Below are 27,187 nucleotides of genomic sequence, written 5' to 3' on the forward strand. Positions count from 1 at the left end.
GCAGGAAAACGACGGGCAGATATGAAAAAAAAAAATGACTGGGCAAAATGAGAAAATGACAGGCCAAAGCGACAAACAGGATGGGCTCACGAGGAGAAAATGAAAACATAACAGGCCAAAACGAGAAAAGGAAGAACCAAAATGAGAAAATCAGCCCCCGACACCAGTTTCACCAATCGACACAAAACTGGGTGGACATGTCGACCATAACAACAGGACACTCGTAAAAGTCTCAAGGACCCATGCCTGAAACTGAACCGGTAGTCCGCCATTTTGGTCTGAAGCAGAAGTTAGAATTTATTGGGCGGATTCCGGAGCTTTGACGAACTCCTACTCGGTTATTCGGCCAAATGAGCTCCAATCAGAAGCAGGTATCCTAGACAGATGGACCACGCTAAATTGAGAAGCTTTTTTTTTTTGTTTATGTCATCCAATGTGGGCGGACCACGACGTCAACATTTGAAGATCAATTCGAAGATTCAAAATATGTTCTCCGGCAGCACATTTAGGCCTCTCCTCGTTGTGGCCGTTTTGAAATTCAACACAGCGAAGCCATGAGGATATGATCAAATTCCTCATCCATTAACAAAATTCTTAACAAAGATGGATTCATTGATTTATCATACCCGTCCAGTCATGAGACATTTATCTATGATAACTGAGTTCATAAGACGCCAGTGAACGCAACACAGACCAGAGAATATCCTTGCCAAGAAACAAGCAAAGCCCTGTGCGTGTTCTTATGTTATGACAAGCGTCATTAGCGAATACAACAGGAGGTTCTGCCAGCAATCCCGGCCCGCTGGGGCACCAAAAAACCAAAACAACAAAAAGGGGGAGGGGTGGGGAGGGGGGAATCTGGTTTCTGGATCAATATGGATCTATCACAATTGCAGTCACAGTGGAATATGAAAAATGATAACAGAGGAACATAATACAGATTTACGGCTGCAAAAGAGATGACATTCCCTTAACACATTGATAGATTTTAGACTGGAAAAAGAGGTGACATTTCCTCAACCAATTCATACATTTAAGGCAAGAAAAGATGAGACATTCCTAAAACTAATTTGAAGAGTCAACGCTGGAAAAGCTTCAACAATCCCTTAACTGATTCATGGCTGGAATAGAGGCAACAAATTCATGTATTCAAATTTGGAAAAGACCTAACAAATTCATAGAGTCAAGGCTGCAAAAAGGTACAACATTCCCTTAACTGATTCAATATAGTCAAGGCTGGAAAAGACTCAACAAATACTTACCAACAGACTCAAGGCTACAAAAGACAACATTTCCTGAGCTGATTCTGAGATTCAAGGCTAGAAAGGATGCAACAAATTTACCAAAGTAAGGCTGGAAAAACACACAAATTCACAGATTCAGGGCTGGGAAGAAAATAAATAAAATAAAACATTTCCTAAACTGATTCTGAGATGCAATGTTTGTCGACATGCACCAAAATTCATCGAGTCAAGGCAAGAAAAGACAACATTCCCTAAACCGATTCATAGATTCAAAAAGTGACGACGAAAAGCTGCGATTCATGGCCGTAGCATCTCCATTGAGTGCAGAGAGCAGAGACATTAAGCAGACAGCACTGCTAATGGAGCACTGATGTTATTATGTCTCAATAACAACATCCTGTGTCTTTATCCACCACAGCGTGGACAATAACATTCACACTGTACATTCATACATAGCCACCATTAGACCATAAACAATGAGCATCCATTTTACAATAGGCAATCCCCTTGAAAATTTAATCGTCACAAATGGAGAAACCTCTTCAAAAGCCATCTCTCAGCATGCATGTGTTCATTCTAAAGATAGTGCACCCCCCTTCCTATGTACCACCCACATTGGTTTCCCAACAGGTGTGCGCACACACACACACACACACACACACACACAAATACAGTAGCACCTCTTAAGTCCTGCAAAGTTGGCCAACATCAGAGACAGTGTTTTGTTTTTTCAATACAAACATATCTGAGTTTGTGTGTGTTCTCCTATACAACAGCTAAAAATGTGACTCAAAAACATTGACTACACAGTTAATTAACGTTTTATTTTGGCCACGGTTCGACCCAGCGACGGATTATTTCCATTTTCATTATTTCCAATGGGGGGGAAAAAAAAAAAAAAAAAGTTTTAAAACCCTCAGACATGGATGCGGATTGTGCTCGGCCTTAAGAGGTTCCACAGTACTGAAGAATGTCGTAAATAAGTTTAGGGTCCTACCTGGTTGTTGACATAATCCTGAAGGGGGGGGGGGGGGGGGGGGGGAAGAAGAAACAAAATTAAAGTCACACAGTCACATTCCAGTCTTGTCTTATAGCCCTTTTTATCTAATAACAATATTTTGATTAATATAAAAAAAGTTAATTTGAAATTAACTATTTTGTTGAAATCATATCTTAATTTAAAATAACTAAAAACAAATAAAGTATAATGTTATATACTTCCATCCATCTGATGGGTTGCCAGCCGTACAGTGTATAAGACAAAAGGTTTGCACAGCACCCAGAGAAAACCCAAACAAGCACGAGTCCAGATTCGAACCCGGAATCTCATAACTGCGAGGCAGACGTGCGAACCACCAGGTTCCCGTGGTGTCGCGCCGCTTGATTAAGAAGTGTAATGGAGCAGTTGGGCTTTTACAATAAACAAATAGTTCCGCACCAAGTGGGCATTGGCAGTTGAGGGGATGCTCATTCGCAAGAGACAGGACTGCCCCCTCAAAACGGGTTAATTTCAGCAAGACAAACTTTCCCTGATATCTCAGTGAGGTGGCGTGTGGGGGGAAATACTGCCTTACTTGAAAATCCCCTGGGTCATTCTCAGCTGAGTGTGCGCGTGTGTGTGTGTGTGTGTGTGTGTGTGCGCGTGTGTGTGTAAGTGGCGATTAGTCAAGCAGCTAACGGACACACTGATCCCATCAGAGGGAGGGAAAGTTACACACGCCTCTCACGAAAAGTAAAGAAATATCTTCTTTTTTTTTTTCCACCCTGAATAAATTGCTGAATCACGCTAATATTGTGTTGTATCACAATAATAAGTGTAGTTAATACCTCAAAGCTTAAGAAAAGAGCCAATTGTCGTTACCTTTCAATATACTCGTTCAACAGATATGGATGGATGGAAATATCGGACTGTAGAGATATTTTTCGCTCTTTCGCAATTATATTGCTTTATGACACAACAATGAACATAGGTCATAACTCAAAAACTACAAAAACAAAAACAGCCAATCAATGTTACTTTGTTTTAATAATGATTGTAAAGTAGATCATTTTTAGCCCAATATATGAATGAATGCCTTATCGTGGATCGCAATAACGCTGCATCGGGACTCACCAAAAACCTTGGTGGCAAGGTTGTCTCATGTACTTTTACACCTTAGCATTTAGCCTCAGTCCTACCTTGTACCCGTCCGTGATTTTTTTTTTTAGCCCCACAATATATCGCTATATATATAGCTGTACCGCAATAATATAAAATCTTCCATGACAGACATTTTTGCTAATACCTCAAAATAAAAAGCAACAACTGTCATTACTTTGTTTGAATAACTATTATTCAACAAATACTGTAATGTATTGTGGATGTTTTTTTTAACCACCATGTACCCGTTATTGTCGTATCATACTCTCAAACAAAGAAATCATTTTCCTTTAATAGGTTGATACAATATGGTAGATGTCTTTTATCCCATTACATTGATTATAGCTTTATCATCAGAACAAATTGTTATACGACCACAATAAGCATAGACAAGACCGAAAAACTTGACCACACAGCCAATTGCCATTACTTATAAAATTGTCCTAATCATATGGTTGATGTGTTTAATTAATTATCGCCGTATCGTAGCTCGCGATGTTATGTTGTTACCCGTAGGCATTAAGCAAAGTTTGACACCTTAGCATTCATCTTCAGTCTCAATCCTACCTTGTAAGCAGCGGGTTCTTGCCCGTCCGTGATCAACTCCCGCTCCCCTTTGGGGTTGATCCTGCGGAAGCGCCGGCGGGAACGTCGCTGCGAGCCGTCCCGGTGCAGGAACCCGTCGTCCCCCTCGCCGCAGTTGTCCACCTGCAACACACAGGGTGCACCATCCTCAGAACGCAAAATGGACTGATCCGGCCTCGCTTCAGAGCAGCTGCGCTGGAGAACTGCGGACTTCTGGATGTACGGAGAGGAATTCCGAGGCGAGGGATCAGAGTTCTGCTTGGTGATTTTGACTTTTGCGGGCTTGTAATCCTCATTTTGGTCCTCTTCCTCAACGTATCTTGGTGCGTCGGTGGGCTCCTGGTTGAAGATCCAGCTCTTCCAGAGTGCCGACAGCCGGTTCCAGCGCAGCCCACTCATCCGGACCACGGGCAGTTTTATATAAAAAAAAAAAAAAAAAAAAAACAAATCCGAAACTTTCAGGAAAGAAATCCTGCGCTTACATCAGAGTTCCGTCTGCTCGACACGTTGCCGAGCATGCGAGTGGCTCACACGCTCGAGGCCGCTTCCTCCAGGAAACGACGCAAACATCCTACTCACGAGGCGTAGCAGCAAGAAGAGGAAGAATAAAGAATAAAAGGGCAGCTTCCAGCGACACGCTGAAAACTTCCCAAGAGAGGTTTTGTGTCAGCTGTTGTTGCTGCAGGAATGTGTTTTCTTGCACTGCTGCGTCAGTCAATGGTGTCACTGTGTCACCATGCGGGAAGAATTTGAAAAACACAGCATTTAAATGTTGTTTTCCTCACCGTTTAAGGAAGATGTCGCTTATTTTGTTTATTTAGCTTTTCGGGGAATCATTTTGGAATTCGTTGCGGCTTGCAAACACATGACTTTCCGATATTCCTATCTTATATACTTTACACAAATTTTACACTTAATTAGATACACATTCTTATCAGATTTAATACACATGTATTAATTGAAAATTTTAATGTGTTCATATTTTTATATTTTCTTATCATATTTATTATGTTATTATTATTATTGTCTTTTATTATTTTAGTTTTTAAATGGAATTTGTAAGTCAACATCATTATTATATTTTTATAATAGTTGCACATTTTTACATTTTGTTACTTTAATATAATTTGTGTTTCTTGCATTATTTTGGATCATAAGTGTTTTCTTATTGTATTTTTATTACAAAGTTTTTTTAACAATGGGTTTTTTATTATTTTTATAATTAAGTTTATTACTTTAGTTTTATGTGTTTTCGCTATAAAATGTTTACTGTAAATATATATATTTTTTATAATTACTTTGGCTAGTCATAAGGGCATTACCAGTATCGTTGCTGTTAACACAGCTCTCAGTCTGATAGTAAATCTAAACCGCCGCAAACTACAATCACAATAACTATATTATTTTCATGACTATACAGGATTTAGTGAGTAACACTCCAAAAGCATACAACATAAAAGAGAAGAGCAATAATCTGTGATAAAACTCGTCCAGTGTGTCATTTTAACGAGCCTCATGGGACAAACTGCAGATAACACACGTGACACACACGCACACGCACACACACATTCACCACACAATACTCACACTTCTGTTAAATGTGACTGGACGACAATCTCTCTCTCTCTCTCTCTCTCTCTCTCTCTCTCTCTCTCTGCACAGTACAGAACAAACGTGTCACGTGACCACCGGCACGGTTGAAATGTGACCACACTTCCTGTTTCCTCACTGAATACGTGTGTGTGTGCGCGCGCGCATGCGTGTGTTTGGACTATTCCCATGTCGCTAATTAGTTGCTTGGAGATTTTGCAGTGCAACAACGAGCTAGCTTTCTCCCAGACTCCCAAAAAAAAAAGGGGGAAAAGTTTTGAACTCATGTTTTGCGTACTAAAGCAGTGTGCAAAATAGGGTGCCACAATTAATCTAACTTTAATCGTGATCGCGATTTTGGCTGCCGTGATTAAATGAGCCGATTTTTTGTACATTTAAAACGCGCGCAGTGCCGCATATGAAAAGTGTTACATTTGCAGCAGTGGCCGCAACCTAGTCAGCCAGCCACCAGGCGGCGAACATGTGGTTAAGGCTTCATTAAGCGCTGGCACTACGCTCCAAGGCCACCTTCAAAATAAAAGCTTCATATATTACTACATTGGACATCAGTGCCATTTTAGGCTTTTATTTTGAAGTTGGACCTCTCAGCACGTTGGCGCAGAGGCGGCGTGTCACGGAAAGACATTAACAATTTTGTAGCAGCTGCCTCGACTTCAACTTTTCGGCTGGCCTGACCACAAGAAAAAACACTGGGAGTAAGTCAGAGGGAAATCACTACTGTCGAGTTCTTTGCAGTTTGTGACCGTGCACGACTGACCGATGATCAAGAGAAACAACGGAGACGTACCATTCCTTGACAATTAATTATATTGACGTGGATTTTCAAATGAAAAATAGGTGCTTACAGCCTAATGTTATTGCGTTTTATGCATTAACTGTCATTCCTTCCATTAAGTTGCAGTTCGTGATCGTATTCAGTTAGCCCTTGCTAAAGCAGAATTTTTGGGGGGCATTTATTTTTTACTTTTTTTAATTAGCCATCGTTTATTCTTACTTAAAGATAATTTTTGCAGTGAAAACTGTTATATATCATTTGTTGAAAAGTAGTGCTATAAAAATAAATATGTTTCCCTAACATGAGGGATAATCGTGATTAACATTGATCAAAAAATTTGTGATTATTATTTTGGCCATAATCGCGCAGTCCTCGTGCAAAAGTTACAAGGAAACATTACGGGACAGCATAATAAAGGTTACGCTACAAAGATGTGTCACAGTTAATCACACAGCAAATTTACAAAGCAAAGTATCACTACAAAGTTATGCAACTTTACCGCGTCAAAGTTACTTGACATTATTATGTAATAAAATGATGCTGAAAAAAATATGCAACAGCTACACAGCAAAGATAAGCAGCAAAATTGCACTCCAAACATGTGCAACATTAACTCGGCAAAATTACGCAACAAAGTTGTGCGACAAAGTTATGAGACTCAAACCCAGGACCTTTACACAAATTCTAAACGATTTAACAAAACAACTAACGCACCAAGGTTACACTACAAAGTTATGGAACAAAATTTGAAACAAACTTAAGAGTTACGCTGCACGCTACAAAGTTACAATGCAACGTTACGTTGCAAAACTACGCTACAAAAGTATTTAACAAAACAACTAATGCAGCAAAGTTATAATACAAAGCTATCGAACATAATTTGCTACAGAATTACGACTTATTACAAATTACCACTACAAAGTTACGATGCAACGTTACACGACAGTTAAACAACAAAGTTATCGAGTGACTGTTTTTTGTCGACCTCTTTCTCCAAGAAATACGACTTTCTTTCCTGCAAAAACAAAACTGACCTCAGTCTCAAAAAATATAACGATGGTTTTTCTGATTGGGCTGGAATGTTGTTTCGGGGTTGTTGCTTTTTTTCACACCGAAGTGAATAACGTAGATGTGACTGATCTGGTACGATCAGCATCTCCGGGAGGAATTTGACTAACATTTGTGGTCTCAGGAAGAGCGAGATGGCGAGAAATAGCGAAAGAGATCGCGAGAGAGAGAGAGAGAGAGAGAGAGAGAGAGAGAATCTAGAGTCTAAAGAGTGCGTGTCAAAGAGTTGCGCTGTCTTCTCTTACCACGATCATTTGTGACGGCTCCAAAGTGATGCATTCACAGCCTCGCCTGCCCCCCAGCTGCTTGCCGAAACTAAAGATGAGACACACAGAAAGAGAGAGCGAGAGACACGCACGAACATAAAGTGTGAACATGAGAAGCAAAACCCAGCTGGAGACCACATACTTGTCAGGCTTTCACGCAACCAAAAATAAAAATACTCCTTATGGACTAAAGTATTGGGACACCTACAGGCATTGTTAAGGGTGAGGGGGTGGGGGGAAGCTTTTGTTTTTCTAAAATGAATTAATGTTATGACAATAAATACATATATTTCTGAGAGGGGGGGGGGAAGACGTGATTAGGAAAGTTAAATCAGATTAAAAAGGGAAAAAATCCAGTCAAAAAAAAAAACAAATTACTCTTGTAAGATTACATTACCGTTTGTTTTAAGTTAAATGCTTATCCATTCTCCCGCTCCCAAAATTGTTTTATTATTATTTTTTTTTTTTTAAATCTGACTTTTTGGTCAAGTAAGTGAGAAAAATTTCTGCAGAAAAAAATACTTCTAAGACTAAAGTACATTTTTAAATGGACTAAAATGTTACTCGTAACATTTCAACTTTTCCTCTAAAAAAAAATAAAACTTTCTGACATTCATTTTTCAAGAAAATCTCACTTTATTGTCGGAAGACTATTATATTTTTTACTTTAAAAAAAAAAAGTTTTTTTTTTTTTTTTTTAAATGTTAACATCATGAGATTTCAGCTTTTTTCTAAAAAAATAAACATTTTTCCTCAGTAAAAATCGGACTTTTTCATCCCCATATGTCTTAATTCAATAAGATTTAATTCAACTTTATTCTTGTAGAATTGTTTTTAAGTGTGTCCCTAATATACAGTATATATCCTTGGTGGTATGCTCTTGTGGGCCGGATGGAAGTAGCACTACTATCTGCAGTTTTTTTTTCCCGCAGTTGGGTAGCAATGTACGAGTGTATGAAATGTTACTTGAGCGCTTTGTGTTAGCAGTAGCCACTAGCCACGTTGCGTTCGCACAACGCTGCCTTTCGTCTGCTTTGTGTGGTAAGAAAAGGAGATGAAGGGGGAGGAGGAAGGCGGGAACAGCTGAGCCCATGTGCGTTTGTCACATGGATTTGGTCCCTGACGTCGTCTCGGGTTCAGTCAAAGTGCACGTTAGGCGACTGGAGAGCGACAATAAAAACGACATAATATAAAAACAACGTGTAGACGACCGCAAGGTATCACGGCAGACAGTTATGAGTTGTCCTACCTAGTGGGGAAGTTGTGAAATTATAGTTTTATGTAGTCTTGGACCAAAAAAAAATAATAATTATAAACACTTAATTTCTGTCCATGTTAAGATCTTGAGTACAAACACTGTGAATTCAGTGTATCTCATCTATGCAATATTACCAGACTAAAGTAGAAATTTAAAGCTGCAGTCCATAGCTTCTGTCGTCCCCGAGACTGGAATTCTGCATTACAGCTACAGAGCTGTCGCTTTGATATGACGTGGGCTATGCCTTGTCCCCGCCTCCCCACTGCGTGATTCTAGAACATTTTTATTGGACAGCCGGTGGGGAAGAATGATGGATTCTTTTATAAGACAAATTTATGATTATTTTCAGTTTTTTTCCCAATCATTTCTTTTTATTTTTTCCCCAATTTCGTCCTTGAAAGAAAATGTGATTTTTAATTGAAAATTTTTAGTTTTTCACAAAAAAAAAAAAAAATTCTTAGCAAAATACAACTTTTTTACTCTAAACAATAAGTATTTTTCAAAATTATTCTCTAAAAGAAATATAAATTAATTTCTAAAAAAAAATCTGACATTTTTTCCTTTTCCAGGGAAATTATATTTTTCCATGGAAATAATTTTTTCAAACATTGCTTGTTCTAAAAATGTGATTAATTTTTAAATTGAAAAATCTGACTTTTTCAAGAAAAATAAGATTTCGTTTTCTCAGCTAAAATATAACTTGGAAAAAAACTAAAAAATAAATAAATCTTTGTAAATTGAGTTTTTTCCTCCCTAAAAATCTGAATTATTTTATCAAAAAATTTTTACTTTTGAGGAAAACCTGAATTTGTTCTTGAAAAAAAAAAAAAAAGATCCTTTTTTTCCCCCAAAAGAAATTGACTTCATTCTTGTAAGATTACCATTTTATTCAAGTATTTTTTTTCCGTTTCACTTCATCACTCCACACAACACTGATTCAACTACGAGCAGTGCGCTCTGACAGCCAGAAACATGGCAACGTCGTCACGGGAAAAGCCCTCAAACAACCCCAAACATTCCTAATTTCAGCCTCTAAAAAATGCGCAATCTGTCCACATCCTAAAATAATGGCAAGCCTCTGTCGCCGTGTGGCTAAGCTAATTATAAACACACCGGTGGTTTTCCCGCCGCGCCATCCACCAGTGTTCAGAGGATTCCCTACGAACAAATTGCGCGCGGACACACACACCGCGCTGCTTTGGCGAGCTGGAGTGGCGACTCAGCATTGTTAGAGGAAGCATGCGGGCGGCGGTTGCTTTTAATTACGGACGTGTGTTGAGCCGCGGGGACGGCCGACTCCGTCTGATTACGCGCTGACACTTTTCTGTCCACAGTATGGTCTCGTCTCTTGAAATAGTTCCACATTCCGTCCTCTCCGCAGCTACCGGGAAACTAGACCTACATGACAGCGAGCCAGAATATAGAGTGCAGACCTCCGCGCCAAGCCTCAACAATCCTAATTTGGATCAGCACCGAAGGATTTTTAGCCTGGCACGTGAACATTCGAAATTACAAGTGTCACGTTTTTGGGCCGTCTTTTTGGAAGTACTTTTGTCCGAAAAAGCGCAAAACGTGTCCTTTCTGCGCTTGTTTTCACAGCAATATGCACTGATGCTCGAGGGTGCTAGGCATGCGTACTGCACATGAACATTTGAAATTACTGGCAAGACCTGATTTGTTTGTGTAGTTTTGTGAGAAAAGTCCAAAAATGTACTTCCAACCTGCAACGTAAACGTCGGAAAATCTAGTAATGGCAAATTCTTCTTTTTTTTCGACCGGCTACAAGCTGACGCTAAGCTGGAGTATGGCACTTGAAATGACCCAAATTACTTAGAAATCATTTTTTCATTTGGTCAAATTCCTTCTTTGTTTTTGGCTGGCTACATGGCTAACCTCATAGCGGTTGGGCTTGAGTACAACACATGAACAATCGAAATTACCGGCAACACGATTTTTTCTTTTATGTACTTTTGCGTGAAAAAAAATCATTAAAGTGTACTTTGGGGTAACATACCTGCTGCAAATATGTCAAATTGTTCTTCTTTTAGTTAAATTCATTGTTTTCAGAAGACTACGCATGTGAACAATTAAACTTACCTGCTTTTTTTTTTTTTTTTGCATCGTTTGAGTTTCAGTCAAATTATTCAGAGGTTTGTTTTCACCAGGCTATGTACAGACGCTCCTGGCTTGAGTATAGCACTTTAAAAATAGAAAGTACAAAATATTTTTTTTTTTTTTTTGCTTAATCTCTATGCAGGGAGTCGAACCAGTGTAACCCAAAACTGAGCTGTGTTTCCAGTCAATCAGGAGACCTTTTCGTCAAGTATGGTATTTGAGAAATGCCTCCCTTGGTTAAGCGTGAACATTCCCGAGGCCACCCGAAGGTCTCGTCTTACCCTTGCAACTGATGCGATCCGCATTCAAACTCAAGCACCCGTGTAGGAACCCCTCCACTACGCGTTATGGTGACCACCCAGGAGCGGCGGGGACGCTACCCAGCGACGCCTGCGGTCTCGCTGGACTCGGGACTTGTCGGCGAGCCCCTCCTCCTGGAGGTCAGGCCGGCTGGTGACGCCCTCCAGTGAGGCGAGACTTTCAGAGGTTACAGAGCTTGTCGGCCAGGCGAGTGACAGATTTGAGCAAACTCATCCTCGAGACTTTCTCCGATTACTTACAAATTTTGTATACGGGATGGATAGATGATGCTAAATTGCAAGAATTTTTAGTATTCGTCATTTCGAGTGGGTAGAGCATAACGGCCAGGCTTTATGAATGAAATATGTTTGGGAAAATCCAGCCCCGAAGCTAGTTTGACCAAGAAACATGAAATTTGGTAGACACGTCTGTCGTGAGTAGACCCACAAAAAAAATGTCTCAAGAAGCCAAGCCTGAAAAGACCCAGGAAGTCTGCCATTTTTGTTTGAATCAATCATATTTGGCAAATCTTTCCAGGGGTGCTTCAAAAACAAACTCATCCTAGAGATTTTGTCCCACTTGCTCCCTATTTTGACAATCATACAAACAAAAGACAAAATTGCAAACCATTTGGGATTTTGTCATTATGTGTTGGTGGCACATGGTCACAAAATTTGATGATTCGCCATAAAACACAAAACCCTCATACTACAGCTACTGAAACCAGTGCAAAAAAAATGACTCGTTGCATTATTTTGAAGAAGCTGAAATTTGTTTTTTTGAAAATTCAGCCCACAAAGCCCGTTTTGCTTAGTAACATCAAATGTGGTATGTTGATCATGAGTAGACCCACAAAAGTGTGTCTGAAAAGACAAAAAAAGTTTGCATTTTCCAAGTGGCCATTTCCAGGGGTAATACACAAACTTGTCCTAGAGATTTTGTGCGATTGCTACCAAATTTGAAACTTGGATACTAGATGGATGGATGACGCTAAACAGAGAGATGTTTTAGTTTTGGTCATTTGATAACTTGCCATATAAAAACAAATCTTTTTGAGAATTCCCCGCCTAAAGCTAGTTTCACTGACAACATGAAATTTGGTAGGTGAGTAGATCCACAAAAAAAGGTTAAGCCACACCTTAAAAGACAAAGGAAGTCTGCCATTTGAGGGACACTTTGACCATTTCCAAGGGTCCTTCAAAGACAGACTCCCAACAGATTTTGCTCAATTGCTACCAAATTTTAACCTCGTACACCAGACAGATGGTCGACGCTGGCACTTGGCACTGCGTGTGGACTGAGCATTGCGGCAAAGCTTGACGACACGCTTTAAAACCCAAGCCGCTCATAGCTCCTGAAACTGAAACAAAGGACAGATATTTGTTTTTGCCGTTTCTTTTTCACCGAATGGTTTCATAGAACCAACCAGCTGTCAAGAGCAGTCAGACAGAACCCAACAAGAGCACACCAATCCTAATCCATCATGTCTTCGAAGTTTACCAGTCTGATAATGGTGGTTGTTGATACAAAGTCCACATCTTTGACAAGCTTGTCAGTAAATCCAAAAAACAAAACAAACAAAAAACACTTAACATAACAGTTCCAACTACAACCTGACTTTTCGAGTCCATAAACATATATATATATATTGTCCTCAAAGCACTTAGCCTGGGCAGGGGGGAAAAAGCATGGAAAATGCTGGATTTGAGCAGGGGATGATTTTCTGTGCCGCCACCCATCTTTCAGCCTTGCTCTTTAGAAACAAGTGTCTGACTGTGGGGGAGGGTTGCAGGTGGGTTGGGGAGAGGTGGTTGCAAAGGGGAGGGGGTGGGGGGGGTTCCAGACAGGTCCACTGACAGCTGCGGTGCCACGGGGCAATAAACTGTGACAGGCGGTAAGGAAACCAATGCCACACACACACACACAGACAGAAACAGACTGCAACCATGTTCAGAGGAAAGACAACTCTTGAGGATGTCAAATAGTTTGGATGAGAGCGACAATAAAAGTCTTTCAAAGTTCTCTGTGCTTGTGCCGTAGGGTTTTTTTTTTTTTTTTTTTTTTTTTTAACTCTGTGGATTACTTTGAGAAAGTCTTGCTCACTTCTATTGTGCAAGGTGACGGTTGTGAATAACTGGCAAGGAATTATCGGATTTTAGTCATTGAGACTTAGTAGGCGAGGGTGTGTGGGATTGAGTTTGTCGTGAATATTGTCATTTAAATGTGGATTATTTCTTGTCAATTTGTTGATTTCTACGGTCCAAGGTGCGATGTGGATTATTTCAAGACGTCCTGTTGATTTCTATTGTGTAAGGTGGTGGTTATCGTCCATAACCAAAATGTAGCCATACCTCTCCAGTCATTATACAACTATATGTGAACGTGTGTGATTGAGTGCGTTGTGGACTTTTTGAGTGTGGATTATTTCTAGTCGTCCTGCTCATTTCTATTGTGCAAGGTGGTGGTTGTCGTGAATGACTGCCGACTGGGGCGATTGTATTAATTAAATGTGTTATGTTGCCTTATTTTCCCCACTTGTGTAACCAAGCACACGGTACATTTTTGACTCTGGATTATTTCGACTCCACTTGTTCATTTCTATTGGGCACAGCAGCAGTTATCATTCGTGTGTGAGTAACTGGCAAGAAATAACATCTTTACAGTCATATGACAACACCTATATGGGTCTGTGGTACAGTTTTGTTTTGTTTTTACCTAAAAGACAGGGTTGGTTGATTGAAGATCTAAATGGACTTTTTTGACTTTCGATTATTTCTAGTCAACACTCACAATAGTCAAACAAACTAGACTTCGGGTGTCAAGTTGGCCTCAAGCACGGTTCAAATGTCAAAACTGGATTCATCTGTAAAAGTGTAGACAGCATTCTATGTAGGGGGGGCGGGGTCAACAGCTCAATCCAAACAGAGCTGCGGGTCCATTTGATAACCCCCGTTTCCATAGTTACCAGGACCAAGCGGAATGGCAACAGAAATAAAGGATGGACACACACGCAATAACTTTATGAGTCATTTGCAAAACGTGACGTTCCCATTGTTTTGTAACACTCATGAACAGTGTTGTTAATGTTTCACTTGAAACAAAGAACATTCCCAAATTTGGGAATGCCATCATTGTAATTTGTATACTTATATTTGACTTATAGGTGTGTTTGTGGGGGGTTTGTGACCTAAACATGAAAATGTCTGTCCTTTCCGAAGCACAAGATGAAACACGCCAGGAAAAGTAGAAAGAAGGCGTTTTGAAACACCTCACGGTGGGAGGGGGGGTGGGATAAGGAAACGGCGGTAAAGAGAAAGGTTGAAACTCACTAACCGGGAATTTTACAGGTCCGCTTTTCGGGATTCCAGGGAAGAAGCGAACGGAAATCCAGCATGTTATCCACGAAGGCGGAAAAAAGGGATCCAAAGTTACTCCGCCAAAAAGTTTCAGAGGGAGGAGTGTGTGTGTACGTGTGTGCTGTCCCCCGCTTGATACTGCTCTGTCTGTCGGCTGCCTTTGCGTGCGTGCGTGCGTGTGTACGTGCGTGTTGCTCATTTCCTGCCTGGGATGTGCTGGCGGGCTCCAGGCGGGCAGGCTGCACAGGAACACATGGCCAGCCACTGTTCCGCCCAAGTCTACACATTCCGCACGCGCACTATGCACACACACACACACAATACACAATACACTTTGACCTGCTCCAACACCCCCTGCTGTGACCACTAACCAACACACACCCTCCGGTCATTTTGCATTTCCAAAAACCTCTCCCATACATTTACGGGCTAGGCACGCGCACACGCACGCTCACCGTGAATGTGGAGCTCATGCTAGCTTCACTGACTAAAAAAAATAAAAAATACGCACATTGGAAATCAGTTTCACTGATTTTATGTTGCACTAGAAAACGGACTGGTACTTTTTTGCAAGAAATTGTAATTTGCTATTTATTGTGTTTTTGGTTATTGTGCTTTCTTACATACATTTTAATTGTTTCATATTTTAATGAATTACATTTTGGGTGGGGTTATGGGCATTGGGGGAGTACCCTCATTTTTCTTTTATTTGCCAATTTTGGGTAAAATGTTAAAATTGTTAAAATTTTATTGAATTAAATCTGTGGGGTGTATTTTTAGATCAATTATATTTTGTAATTATAATTGAACAAAATATTCATTGTGTGGTGGGTATTTTAGGTATCATGGTTTTGAAAAGAATACATAATAGTTTTTTACTATTATCACATATATTTTGTGAGGGTTTTTTTCTTTGCAATAAATTCTAAATTAATTTAGGTAAATGTTTTGGAAATGGTCAAATTTGACCTTTTTATTGTGTGATTTCTTTTTTAATATTTAAGGTCATACACCCCCGGGGTTGTGCGTACCACAGTTTGGGAACCCCCGTTCATCACAATAGATGGCAGCGGCAAAACAAGCGCGCACACGCACACGCACACGCACACACACACACACACACACACACACAGACACATTGTTAACAATAGCTGTGTGTCGATGTGATACGCTGTGGTCATTTCCATGCCTCTTCACCTTGTTATAAGCTTGTGTGTGTGTGTGTGTGTGTGTGTGTCTGTGTGTGTGCGTGCGCATGTTGAATGTTGATGTACACTTACCAGCACCTGGCCAGGTACATGTGCTCCTTGACAAAGACGGACCCAGACAGCAAGATGTACCAACAGCTGGCGATGCTGTCGGGACTGCGGAAGAAGAACGAGACGAAAACAACCTTGGTGAAGTTCTTTTTTACGTAAGACGTATCAAGACGCCATACGCTTTTGTCGAAGAAGACTGACTGCTTGAATTGTTTTCTCTAGTTTACAACCCCACTTTGAAATCAGAAAATAGGCTTAAACCTTGATTGTAAACCCCCCCCCAAACCTTGTTTGAAAACCAAATTTAAAAACATTAACCCCGTCTTGAAACTCTACTTTGAAATCCTAACCCGTGTTTGAACCCTAAAATAAAACCCTAATCTTAGTTTGAAACAGGGGTGTCGCAAGGTTTAGAAGCATGGGGTGGTTTAGCCCCCCACTAAAAATATTGTTGACTGGGGCGGGCATTCTGTGGCGAACAAGAAGCCCCTCTAAAACAGGCGTAGCGACGCTACTGGTTTCACTAACCCTATTTTAAACCTTAACCCGGGTTTAAACCCATCCATCCATCCATTTTCTGAGCCGCTTATCCTCACAAGGTAGAATGTGACTTCAAAATTCTGCCCGTGCAGTCAAAAAGCTTTACGATGGATCCAGTTTGATCCTGGAACAGAGGATTTTCACTTCCTTTCGCCGGTATATGGGCCTCCACCAGCCTCCTTTTTTGTCTATTCCGGAGTGTTCCGAGTGTACTCACTAGAAGAGGACGTGGTTGGCCTCGTGTCTCTCGTACCTGGCTGAGGTGCACATGGACCTGAGGGAGGAAACAACCAAAACACACGTTCAAGTGAGGGGCACGGTTTTACGAATTATCTTTGTTTTGTTTTTTTAAGTCACAGTTTGGATCCCATTCACGCCTTCGGGGATGTTCAGACGTTGTTGTTTATAATTTTTAATTGCCGTCACCTGACTCGAAGCAACGGAGGGAACATTCCGGACATGTCGGGCATACTTTAGCCACATGTTTGAAAACCTGTTTGCCATGTGACTCACCTACAAACAGGAACAATTTGCATCTAGCGCGGGGGTGTGCAAACTTTTGTGCTTGAAGGCCCACATTTGATTTTTAAAGAAGACAGGAGCCCAGTAACCAATTATTTAAGAACAGAATTTATTTCATGTAAAATGTTCAATTTTACAGATGTTTGTATTTGAATGTTTATTTTTTAAAAATGAACTAAATCGACAATGACTAAGCAAATGAATATATTTTAATTCACACATTTTAGGAATATAGTCAGAATTTCTATGCATTAAGGTGTGTTTATTTTAATAATAAAGTAACAATTCATTCACATTTGTTCATTTTACTGTTTATTAATTTACTTATGACGAATTACTTACATTTAATAAATGGTTAAATCTATTTGTTGAATTGTTGATATGACTAATATTGTTTTTTTTATTGACAATGAATTACATTATGCCATTCAATTATTAAATGCAATAAATGAATAGAGAAAAAAAATGTAATTATCCAATTTTAGAAGAAAAAAAGAAATATTCCAAGACTCTTGCTAATGTAAATGCCTGGAGGGGAGTAAACGGGATTAAAGAGCGGACTGCGCCGTATATGCCCCGTGGGCCACACTTTGTCCAACCCTGATTTAGCGGCTATCGTTAGCGTTGTGTGTTAGCACGGCGGACCTTAGCTGGTGCTCCCTGAGGTGTGAGAGGACGTCCATGTGGTAGAGGTGGCAGTAGATGGTGTGCAAGTCCTAAAACAGAGAGAGAGAGAGAGAGAGAAAAGATTATATTTTTAATGTTAAATGGTGGCATTTTGGAAGACAAAAAAAATTTACTTTCTATTTTTCATTAACTTGGAAATATATTTATAATAAAGATGTTATCAGATTTACATATTTTTAGTTTTTCCATTGTGACAATGCACTGGAAAAGTGCATTTGTAAATAATGTGATATTTCAATTTAATGAATTTATATACAGTACATTTTCTATATATTTAGAAATATAGCTATAAAAAAACAAGTACTAATATTATTATAGAATTTTAATATAGGCACAAAACAAAAGATAGACAGTATGAGATTTCGACAATCTTTTTACTAAAATGTTTAAAAATACATTTATAATAAAATCAATAAGACCAATATTTACGGTATAGAATTCAATTTCAATGCAATTTCTTTTTTTCTTAAAAAAAGATGAAACAAATGTTTTCAATGATTAATTCATTTTACTTTAACAATAGTATATTTCTGTACAGAAGTAAAAGTAGATAAATGATAAACTAGCCTCATAGCATAATGGCCTAAGTTAATAAAGAAAAATTGTTGTTTCTTGTTTTCCAAAAACCTTCAAATATGACTTTCACAACTATATTATTACCTATGAGGCTAACACAATAAAAATAATGATATATAAAATCTTATTATTTAGAATGATTTAATACATTTGACTTATCAGAATATCAATGTAACTGGGTTTTGACCCTTGGGAAAAAATATTGATTTCCAATTTTAAAAAAAAAAAAAAGAAAGAAAAGAATGCTGAAATTTTTTAAAAAGCATGACATCCAAGTCGAATGTTCCAGACGCGAGAACGGCGTTGGCCACATTGATGCCGACACGCGGGTGACAGCATCCACACGTCGCGCTCCCGAAATAGCACTCGATCGGGGCCAGCTGTCAAAGCGCTAAGAGGCTGACAGGATGCGGACATTTAGCAGATCTGCGCCTGAAGGGAGCCCACCTAATTGATCGCTGTCGAGTAATCGTGTCTTGAAGAAATTGGTGTCAAAATAGAGCCCACTACTTTGTTTTATGAAGAGTCATCAAACTTCCTAAATGACACTAAAATAGCAGACTTCAAATCAAAATGGCTGACTTCCTGTGACTTGGCTCCTTGAGAATTTTTTCATGCCGAGCAAATCTCACGCTGCTTTGGGAAACTGGCTTGGGGGGGATGAATTTCGAGGTGCGTGACAGCAGTTCGGCGGCGGCGAGGAAGTGGAAGCGTATTGACTTGCATGAAGTGGGTTAGTCAGCACAATCAAGTGCTGCAGTGAGCACCCCCCGTTGTGGAGTCAGCCCGAGCCCGAGGCGAGCAGCCGTCATTTGTGAGGCGTGGATTGCTCCACTCCCTCCTACTGAGGCCCCCTTTCGCACTTTCTATTGCTACCGCAGCCCGTCGATGCAGCAACAAAAAAGGTTTTTGTACTAACGTTAGGAAATCGCCACGCTGGCTTTGAGTTTACTTTGCTGCCTCAACAGGCTATTGTAGAAGTCAAAGGAACATTCTATCCAGTAAAAATTACTTTCTTCAGTAAATGCATTTCAATTTCTACCACTGCCCGTTGAGGCAGCAAATAATTTTAGCCTTCTGGAAAGTTTGGAGGCGGCACGGTGGCCGACTGGTTAGAGCGTCAGCCTCGCAGTTCTGAGGACCCGGGTTCGATCCCCGGTCCCGCCTATGTGGCGTTTGCATGTTCGCCCCGTGCCTGCGTGGGTTTTCTCCGGGCACTCCGGTTTCCTCCCACATCCCGAAAACATGCATTAATTGGAGACTCTAAATTGCCCGTAGGCGTGACTGTGAGTGCGAATGGTTGTTTGTTTCTATGTGCCCTGTGATTGGCTGGCAACCAGTTCAGGGTGTACCCCGCCTCCTGCCCGATGACAGCTGGGATGGGCTCCAGCACGCCCGCGACCCTAGTGAGGAGAAGCGGCTCAGAAAATGGATGGATGGATGGATGGATGGATGGAAATTAAGGGGAAAAAAAAGTTTTTCCTCATCAAACTAGAAATCACGTCGCTCATTTCAAGTGTTTGGATTTCCAACGCAGCCCGTTGAGGCAGCCAAGTCCTTGGGACCACTAGAATGTAGTTTTTAATTATTATTATTAGTCGTTTCTTTTTTTAACAGTAAAGTTAGGCTATTGCCTCTCTCTCTTCAATTTGGCTTAGGATTTCTACCTCAGCCCATTGATGTGGCGAAGTCCTTGTTTTTTTCCCCCCCCAGAAACTAAAAAAATTAAATGTGCTTTCAATACAGTTGGGACATCGCCTCTGTCTTTTGCAATTTCCAGCCAAGCCTGGTAAGATTTGGTCCTACGAGAAATTACTTTTTAAAACGTGTTCTTCTGCAAAGGAAAAAAACAAAAAAACTTCATCTCACTCGCTTGAAGTCGACTTCAGATTTCAATCGCAGCCCGTTGAGGCAGCAGCGTCCTCGACCCTCCCAGAAAGCATCTCAAAAACACACAAGGAATTTGCAGCCGCTAGTCGCGGGTCCGTGTCAAGCAGGAAGGAGCGTCAATGCATCAGAAACACTTTTTCATGCCCCCCAAAATAGCAACACTTGAAGTAGTTGCTATTTGTGGCCCAAACGGTGGTGAGGTCTTTCGTTTGTGTCTGCAACGTGTGTGTGAGGAGCTCTGCTGCAATGATGCTGCCACCTGCTGGCAGACACAAAAGTGACACACTCAAGACGCCTGCACTATAAGCAGTTGCCAACACACAGTCCAATTAAACCACTTTGACCTTTTCCCCAAAGTGGAATCCAGTCTTTGTTTTGGCCCACACTAAATGTTACGCTAGCAGAGTTTATGCATTTTATTTTTGTATGTGCGTCACTGGCGCTCGCACAAAAAGCTACTTGTTGCCATCGACGCCCACCCAACGCATTTCTGATGTTCAACATCAAGAGGTCGCCTTCTATTCCCACGCTGGATTTGAAATAATAAATATGGAATAAATGTTAAATGTCAAGAACACTCAGCAATGTATGAACCTTTGATGGATACTTGATTTTTCAGATTTGTGGGACAGTTTAATGAGGTTTGTTCGATACTTCTGGAGAGGTGTGAGGAGACTTACGTGGCGCTCATATGGAACGGGAGGAGGTTTTTTTGGACAATTTCAAGGCTTTTCAAGAGCTTTGTTGGACGCTTGGTGCCAATGAATATGCCACACGGAGGCTATTGTGGACACAAGACACAGCGCGTCCCTTTCAAAATGTCGGAACAAACGTCTCGGCCGCATAGCTGACCCTCACCGTTTACATAAACCTTCGACTCCTCCGGGTTTCGGGCCAACATTGCACTTGGCTGAGGACAAACAAGCCTGCGCAATGTGTTTGGACAGAGCTGTTCAGCAGGTGAATGCGAAATGAAAAGGCAAAATAAAGTTCTTCGTTAAGGATAATAAGCCACAGACAACAAGACAGTACTTGGGGCCTCGAGAAAGAAAATGGCTTTGCTTTCTTCTTTCAATTCCTACAGCGGTCCGTTGAAGTAACTTTCACTCGGTCTTTCGAGAAAGTACTATTCTTTCCCGCAATAGAGTTCGAACCTTGCCTTCCTCCTTTCAAGTTTAGCTCCAATTTCTACTGGAGCCCGTCGAGGCTGCAAAACGGTTGAGCCTTCTCGAATAAAGCTCGGGACAAAAGTTAGGACATGGTCATCGTATCTTATCCTTGCTCACTTCAACTTCACGTTGGATTTCTACCGCAACCCATTGAGGCAGCAACGTACTCGGTCCTACACGAAAGCTCAAAAATCCAACATCACTTATATCAATTTCCTGTTCAAGACAGCCTGGAAAGAGATGATTCTTTTTATTTATTTTTTTGGGAACATTACCTTGCTTGCTTCATGTTTACATTCGGTTTCTACAGGAACCCATTAAGGCAGCAAAGTACTGCGTCCTAATCGAAATCTCTAAAATCTAAAATGATTCGTCTTTATCCATTAACTGTTTGAGCCCGAAAAAAGGGATTTCTTTTATTTTTTGCACTGTAAAGTTAGGACATTGTCTTGCTCTCTTTACGTTTGCTTTGGATTCCTACCACAGCCTGAGGCAGCAAAGTAGTTGCTGTTTTTTTGGGGTTTTATGCAATGAAATGAGGACATCGCCTCGTTTTCTTCAAGAGTCTGAATTCCTTAAGGCCGACGGAGGCGTTATCACAGGCAGCATCAATGTGGGGTTACAAGAGCACTTGTAGCACTTACAGCTAATTCCCCTCTCCGGGCTGTACAAAGGCGCTATTCTTAGCAACAAAACTCACTCACACACACACACACACACACACGCACACACACAGACCCAAACATCGCTCGCTGGCTGCCCGGCGATACGGCGTAATTGAAGACACATGAGGGCGATCGGCCGGCAAATCGCTTAAAAAGCGGCACAAAAGCAGACGGGTGGAAAGAAATATGGCAAACGCGTATGATTTCCATACGCTGGAAGTCGCCGGTCCTAGCTGGGTAGCATCATCGAGAAAAAAAACAAACCAAAAAAAAGTGTGAAAAAGTCACCTGGAAAGTCTTTGCAACTGGGGAAGGGCCGGCCGACGACCGGGCCTGGAAAGCGGCCGCGTCATCCGCCCAAACCGCGCAAAATCCACACGCCACACACACTCCGGTGGAAACTATGACCCTCCGTGTAATTTTAGATGAGTATTATGCTGGAATGAATGAAGCGGCAGGAGGATGTTTCTGACGAGGACGAGGCAGTGGGCGTCAATGAAGGGCTTTAGCGTAAAGAAATAAAGAAAAAAAAAGAAAATCAGGGATCTTTGCCCTGTTAACAGCCATTCAGCTCCTTGTGTAAGTTAGCAATTTAACTTTAGGAAGAAAAAAAGACATACAACAATGACATACTTTTTAAAAATGTAAAGAAATGTATCAGTTTTACAACATTTTCTTCAATCTTCTGGTGTCTGCCGTGCCTTGACGACCTGGGGGCAGCATAATGCAAACATGCAGATATTCTGCACATCTCAGCTCCTCAGTACAGCAGTGATATTTGTCGTTCTTCGCAGATGATAAAGAACGCGTGCCCGAGTATCGTCGTTATCTTTCTACGTGCGATCCGGCACTGTTTGCGTTCAAATATCCGTTGCTTAAAAGGTTATCATACCGCAACTCCAATGCTATTCGTTAGCCCATCTATGGAGTTTCCCATTATGCGTTAGCATTAATCTCGTGACCTTAAAGCAAAATTATGAGCTTGTTTTAAATACAGCTTGTGTACGCTTTATTTTTGTGAAAGCACTTTGTATTGTAGGCGACAAAGTGGTGACATTATACATTTGGGTCACAGGCTAATTTTACTTGTTACAAGAGATACTGGCATAATAATCACAAGTTTCAATAAAATACATACACAAATTACATTCAAAGGCACTCAAATAGCAGCAATTTGGGCCAAACGGGACTGCGCTTTCATGCCTTGAAGATGTGAAGTTGAAGTGTACTAAGTAACGTCGCCATGTTTAGTCAACTTTTCATCATCACAGCTGTGAAAAAAACCACGACTGAGTCAGGACCTTTCACTTCCTGTTTGCCATCCAATTTCAAAAAAAAAAAAAAACAGCAGCTTTTTATATTCTCCCCATAACAGCTGTGACAGGAAGCTTTACTTTTGTCTTCTGTGCTCATTGTTTTGGGAAGAAACGTTCCGGGAATGCAGCTGTCACATTCCTGGCGTTCCGGAGGCGACGCGGGGCGCATTCCTTTCAAACCTGTCAGGTTGAGCCTTTGACTAACTAAAACCACGGAACGATGCGGACTGAAATCCATAGAATTCTCGCACCGACTTGCCCCAAGAACAACGATGGCGCAAAGTTTGAAGGAGTGCCCGCTTCATTCTGAATTGTGGCTGCCCGAGAGTCAACGAGAAACATTGCACTGACCCTACCAAAATTATAATTATCTGACATTTTCGAATAATAATGATCTTAAGAGTAGTAGTTTTGCCATGAGCCTATGTTTTTCTTCCAATGTAATCGTTGTATCGCTGCATAAAATATCATAAAAGTTATTTTTTGAAATAGTCTGATATACTCAAAGCATGAAACATCGATATTGCTGCAGTCATCGAATGTGGTTTTCTTCCAATTTAATCGCTGTATCGCGACATTATCGTTTATAAGCTATTTTGATATCATCGCATCGGCTGCTGACGTTACAGTATCGGTACATGGAACAATACCACAGCATAAAATATCGTTAATGTTCCTCTCGTCCGAAATAGTTTTCTTCCAAATGAATCATTGTGTCACAGTCACGATATCTTTTTAAAAGTTAATATCATCATTGCAGTATTAATACCGCAGCATCAATTATGGATATTGATGCCGTAGTAAAAAAGATTTCTTCCTTTTATGCAATATTGTGATGTAGTATCATAACAAAATTGACTGTGGCCCTTCTCGACAGTGTCCATATCTTCGCACATCACCCAAAATCAAATCGGGTTGGTTCTCTTTTAGCAGACTCATACTGAACATAAAAAAGCCTTTCTTGATGGCTTGTGATTCGAGACATGTGAGTCAGTTGTCTTATCGCAGAGGAAATTGCGTTAAAAAGAAAATAAATTTTAAAAAAAGAATGTCGGCAGACGACGTCATTGTTTGGTTGCACAACCTCTGTTCATCTCCACCTCCAGAAGCCTTGAGGGAGGTATTCCATCTAGTGACCCACTTTGCATCACAGGTGGACGAGAGCACCTGGGGTGGGGGGGTGTAATGCATGACAACACGCAGCAACAATCTAGGACACGTCTGACGGGAAAGTGACACTTTCATTGCGGCGTGGCGGCACTTTCAGGAATGTTCGACACCTTACAGCAGCTCACTTTGGTCTTTACACAGGCAAAACAAAACAAAAACTGTGTTATGTTGGATCAGTGCAATTGTATATGTTTGACATTGCTGTTGGCTAACGTTAATCTGCACATCCGACAACACTGCAGCTCTGCTTAGCGTTTGACGTTGATGCGATAGCAGTCGGGTGTAGCCCGGCGAGACAGGAAGACGCCGGATCTTTGCTCACCATTCATTGGCGGCAGCTACCCATTAGCTTAACGTTAACCTGCACATCCAGCAACCTTTCACCTTTAACGTGACAGGGGTGACTAAACGGGCTGCCGCAGCCATCACTGCGTCACATTCGCTGCCATTGACGGCTTTAGAAGTTAAATATCCATGTTAACTGGGAGGGCTGGCAGTGAATGAGTTTAACTAAGGAGGATTATAGCTGCTTGCTAGGCTACATGGACACAAAAAAATTTGCCTGTGTGGAAAAATGTACTTCGGCCACGGCCATTTACTGTGATTGGCTGACTAAACTATGTGAGGTGAGTTCACCTGTAGCCTCCTTGCGCATTCCATGCCGAGAGCAGTGTGCTTGTTCACGCCTGCTCTGCTGAATGGAATGTACGCACACAAATGCACACATGCGCCAGCTATGACTCGCGCTAGCGACAGCGCGGCGGGCTGAGACCGGGTGCCCGCAGGAAGCGGCGGCGTGTTTACTTTTAAACAATAGCCGGCAGGCACGGCGTTGGAGCGGACGCTTCCTGATGCTTCAAAACAGGTTTGCTTTTCGGAAACGCTGCTGGAACGTTAAAAAAAAATAAAAAGAAGTCAACAACATGAGCTAACCACAGAGTCATAAAGCCTAGTTGCTTGGAACGTGAACTTTAAATGGACAAAATTGTGGCTAATTAAGAGTGGATAACAATCAAGCACTGATTGATTTGGTGATTGAATCCAGCCATCCTAACCTCTATCCAAAATCAACATGATTTAGGCCATGGGATTGAGCAGAAATTCACTGTAACGAATTTTGCCTGCTCGAGAGTGGACGAGAAACATCGCAGTGATAACACGCACACGTCTTGGATTGCATATCATACGAAATCAAGAGGATCTTAGTGTAACTTTTGGATGAATTACGAATCTCGGTTGCTCAAGAGTGGATGAGACACTTCGCAGTGACTACGAGCGCACAACAATAAAAATCAACAGGGTTCTTGCACTGACATGACTGAACATGAATCCCCAAAAGCTTGGGAGTTAGATTCACTCCGATCTGTGATTGCTCGAGAGTGGATGAGACAGAGTGCATACCTTTTAGCTAGGCATCATGGGCCGTGTACTGTGTATGTAAAATCAACAGGATTCTTGTTTTGAAATCAAAACTCGACTTGAGAATAGTAAGGGTTCGAGAGTGGACGAGAAATATGAAGTGATTCGACACATGGTGATCGGCTACCGTGACCACTTCAGAAAAACGTTTCAAGCAAAAGTTTCAAATTTAGAACTGTGACTGCTCGAGAGTGGACGAGAAACATTTCAGTGATTGGGTCGTTGACTCCAGCTCCCTTTAATATCTTGCATTGTTCCTCCTTGTGTCAAATTTTGCCAGGATTCTTGCTCTTGATAGCAAACAAAAGCCCCCAAAGGTTAGAAAGTAAATTCAGTCCGAAATGTGGCTGCTCGAGAGTGGATGAGAAATGTGGACAGATTGCACACACCTTTGACCGCACCCTCCTTGAGCATCTTGGCCTCTGCTCATCATTCAAAATCAACAGGACTCTTTCTCTGATATGAACAATAATCCACGATAATGGTAAATTTACTGGAGAGCGGATAAGACATTGTGCTGTGATTGGACCTTTGACCACAGCTGACCTGCACATCTTGGATTGCAACATGACTGTTGTTATGTCTTTGAACAAAAAATAATAATAAAAATAAAAAATAAAAATCCCAGAAAGTTTGAAATTTTGTATAGTGAGTGCTCGAGAGTGGACTCGAAATTTACAGAGTGGATCGCAATCCAATAATTTTTATCTTTTTTTTAATTTTATTTATTTTTTAAATCACACTTCCTGTGAGGTTTTATTTGTTTTTTTTTTTTAGAAATTACACGGTGGACCGGACGAGAACGCCCGGTTCGGCCCTTCTGACGTTCATTGGCCGACGGAGCGCGCTTGTTATGGTTTGTTCATGTGTGCACAAAAGCGCTCTATGGACGGCGTGAAAGAGGCTTTCTGGCCGGCACGCGGACGCAAACAAACAGGGGATCAAGAGGCGTCAAACAGGCCCTTTATGAAACCAAAAGGGGGAGAGAAAAAAAAAAAACAAAAAAAAAACGCTTGCTCCACCATTACTGCGCTTCCACGGAGCAGACATGAACGCACCACAGGTCACGCTTGCCGCTGTCATCGGACCCACAATGCACTGGGGCTGTCAAGATGCACGCTGAACACGGTTGAATGGTTTGGACGTTGCGAGCATCTTGTATTATATTTCATCCAAAATGTCTTACGATAAAATGGCACAATAATCCCTGGGAGTTTCACAATTGCGGCTGCCCGAGAAACATCGCCGTCTGACCT

At 41.1% G+C, this 27,187-nt stretch overlaps 1 protein-coding gene across 7 annotated transcripts in view; it reads right to left on the reverse strand.

Moving 5' to 3' along the window:
- The window catches only part of rapgef6 (Rap guanine nucleotide exchange factor (GEF) 6), a 71,494-nt gene that overhangs the window by 42,987 nt on the left and 1,320 nt on the right, over positions 1–27,187 (reverse strand). For 5 of the 7 annotated variants that reach the window (XM_061702262.1, XM_061702258.1, XM_061702259.1 and 2 more), the window contains exons 2-7: positions 17,685–17,755; positions 16,735–16,791; positions 15,999–16,082; positions 7,669–7,738; positions 3,952–4,092; positions 2,242–2,259 (exon numbers count right to left, since the gene is read on the reverse strand). In XM_061702262.1, the coding sequence (XP_061558246.1) occupies positions 2,242–2,259; positions 3,952–4,092; positions 7,669–7,738; positions 15,999–16,082; positions 16,735–16,791; positions 17,685–17,755 (441 nt within the window). Of the gene's footprint in view, positions 1–2,241; positions 2,260–3,951; positions 4,093–4,451; positions 4,516–7,668; positions 7,739–14,695; positions 15,841–15,998; positions 16,083–16,734; positions 16,792–17,684; positions 17,756–27,187 lie in introns of those variants that run through there. The other 2 variants (XM_061702264.1, XM_061702263.1) reach the window with 2 other exon arrangements.

Source organism: Phycodurus eques, chromosome 17 (genome assembly GCF_024500275.1).
Source record: "Phycodurus eques isolate BA_2022a chromosome 17, UOR_Pequ_1.1, whole genome shotgun sequence".
Taxonomy (NCBI): domain Eukaryota; kingdom Metazoa; phylum Chordata; class Actinopteri; order Syngnathiformes; family Syngnathidae; genus Phycodurus; species Phycodurus eques.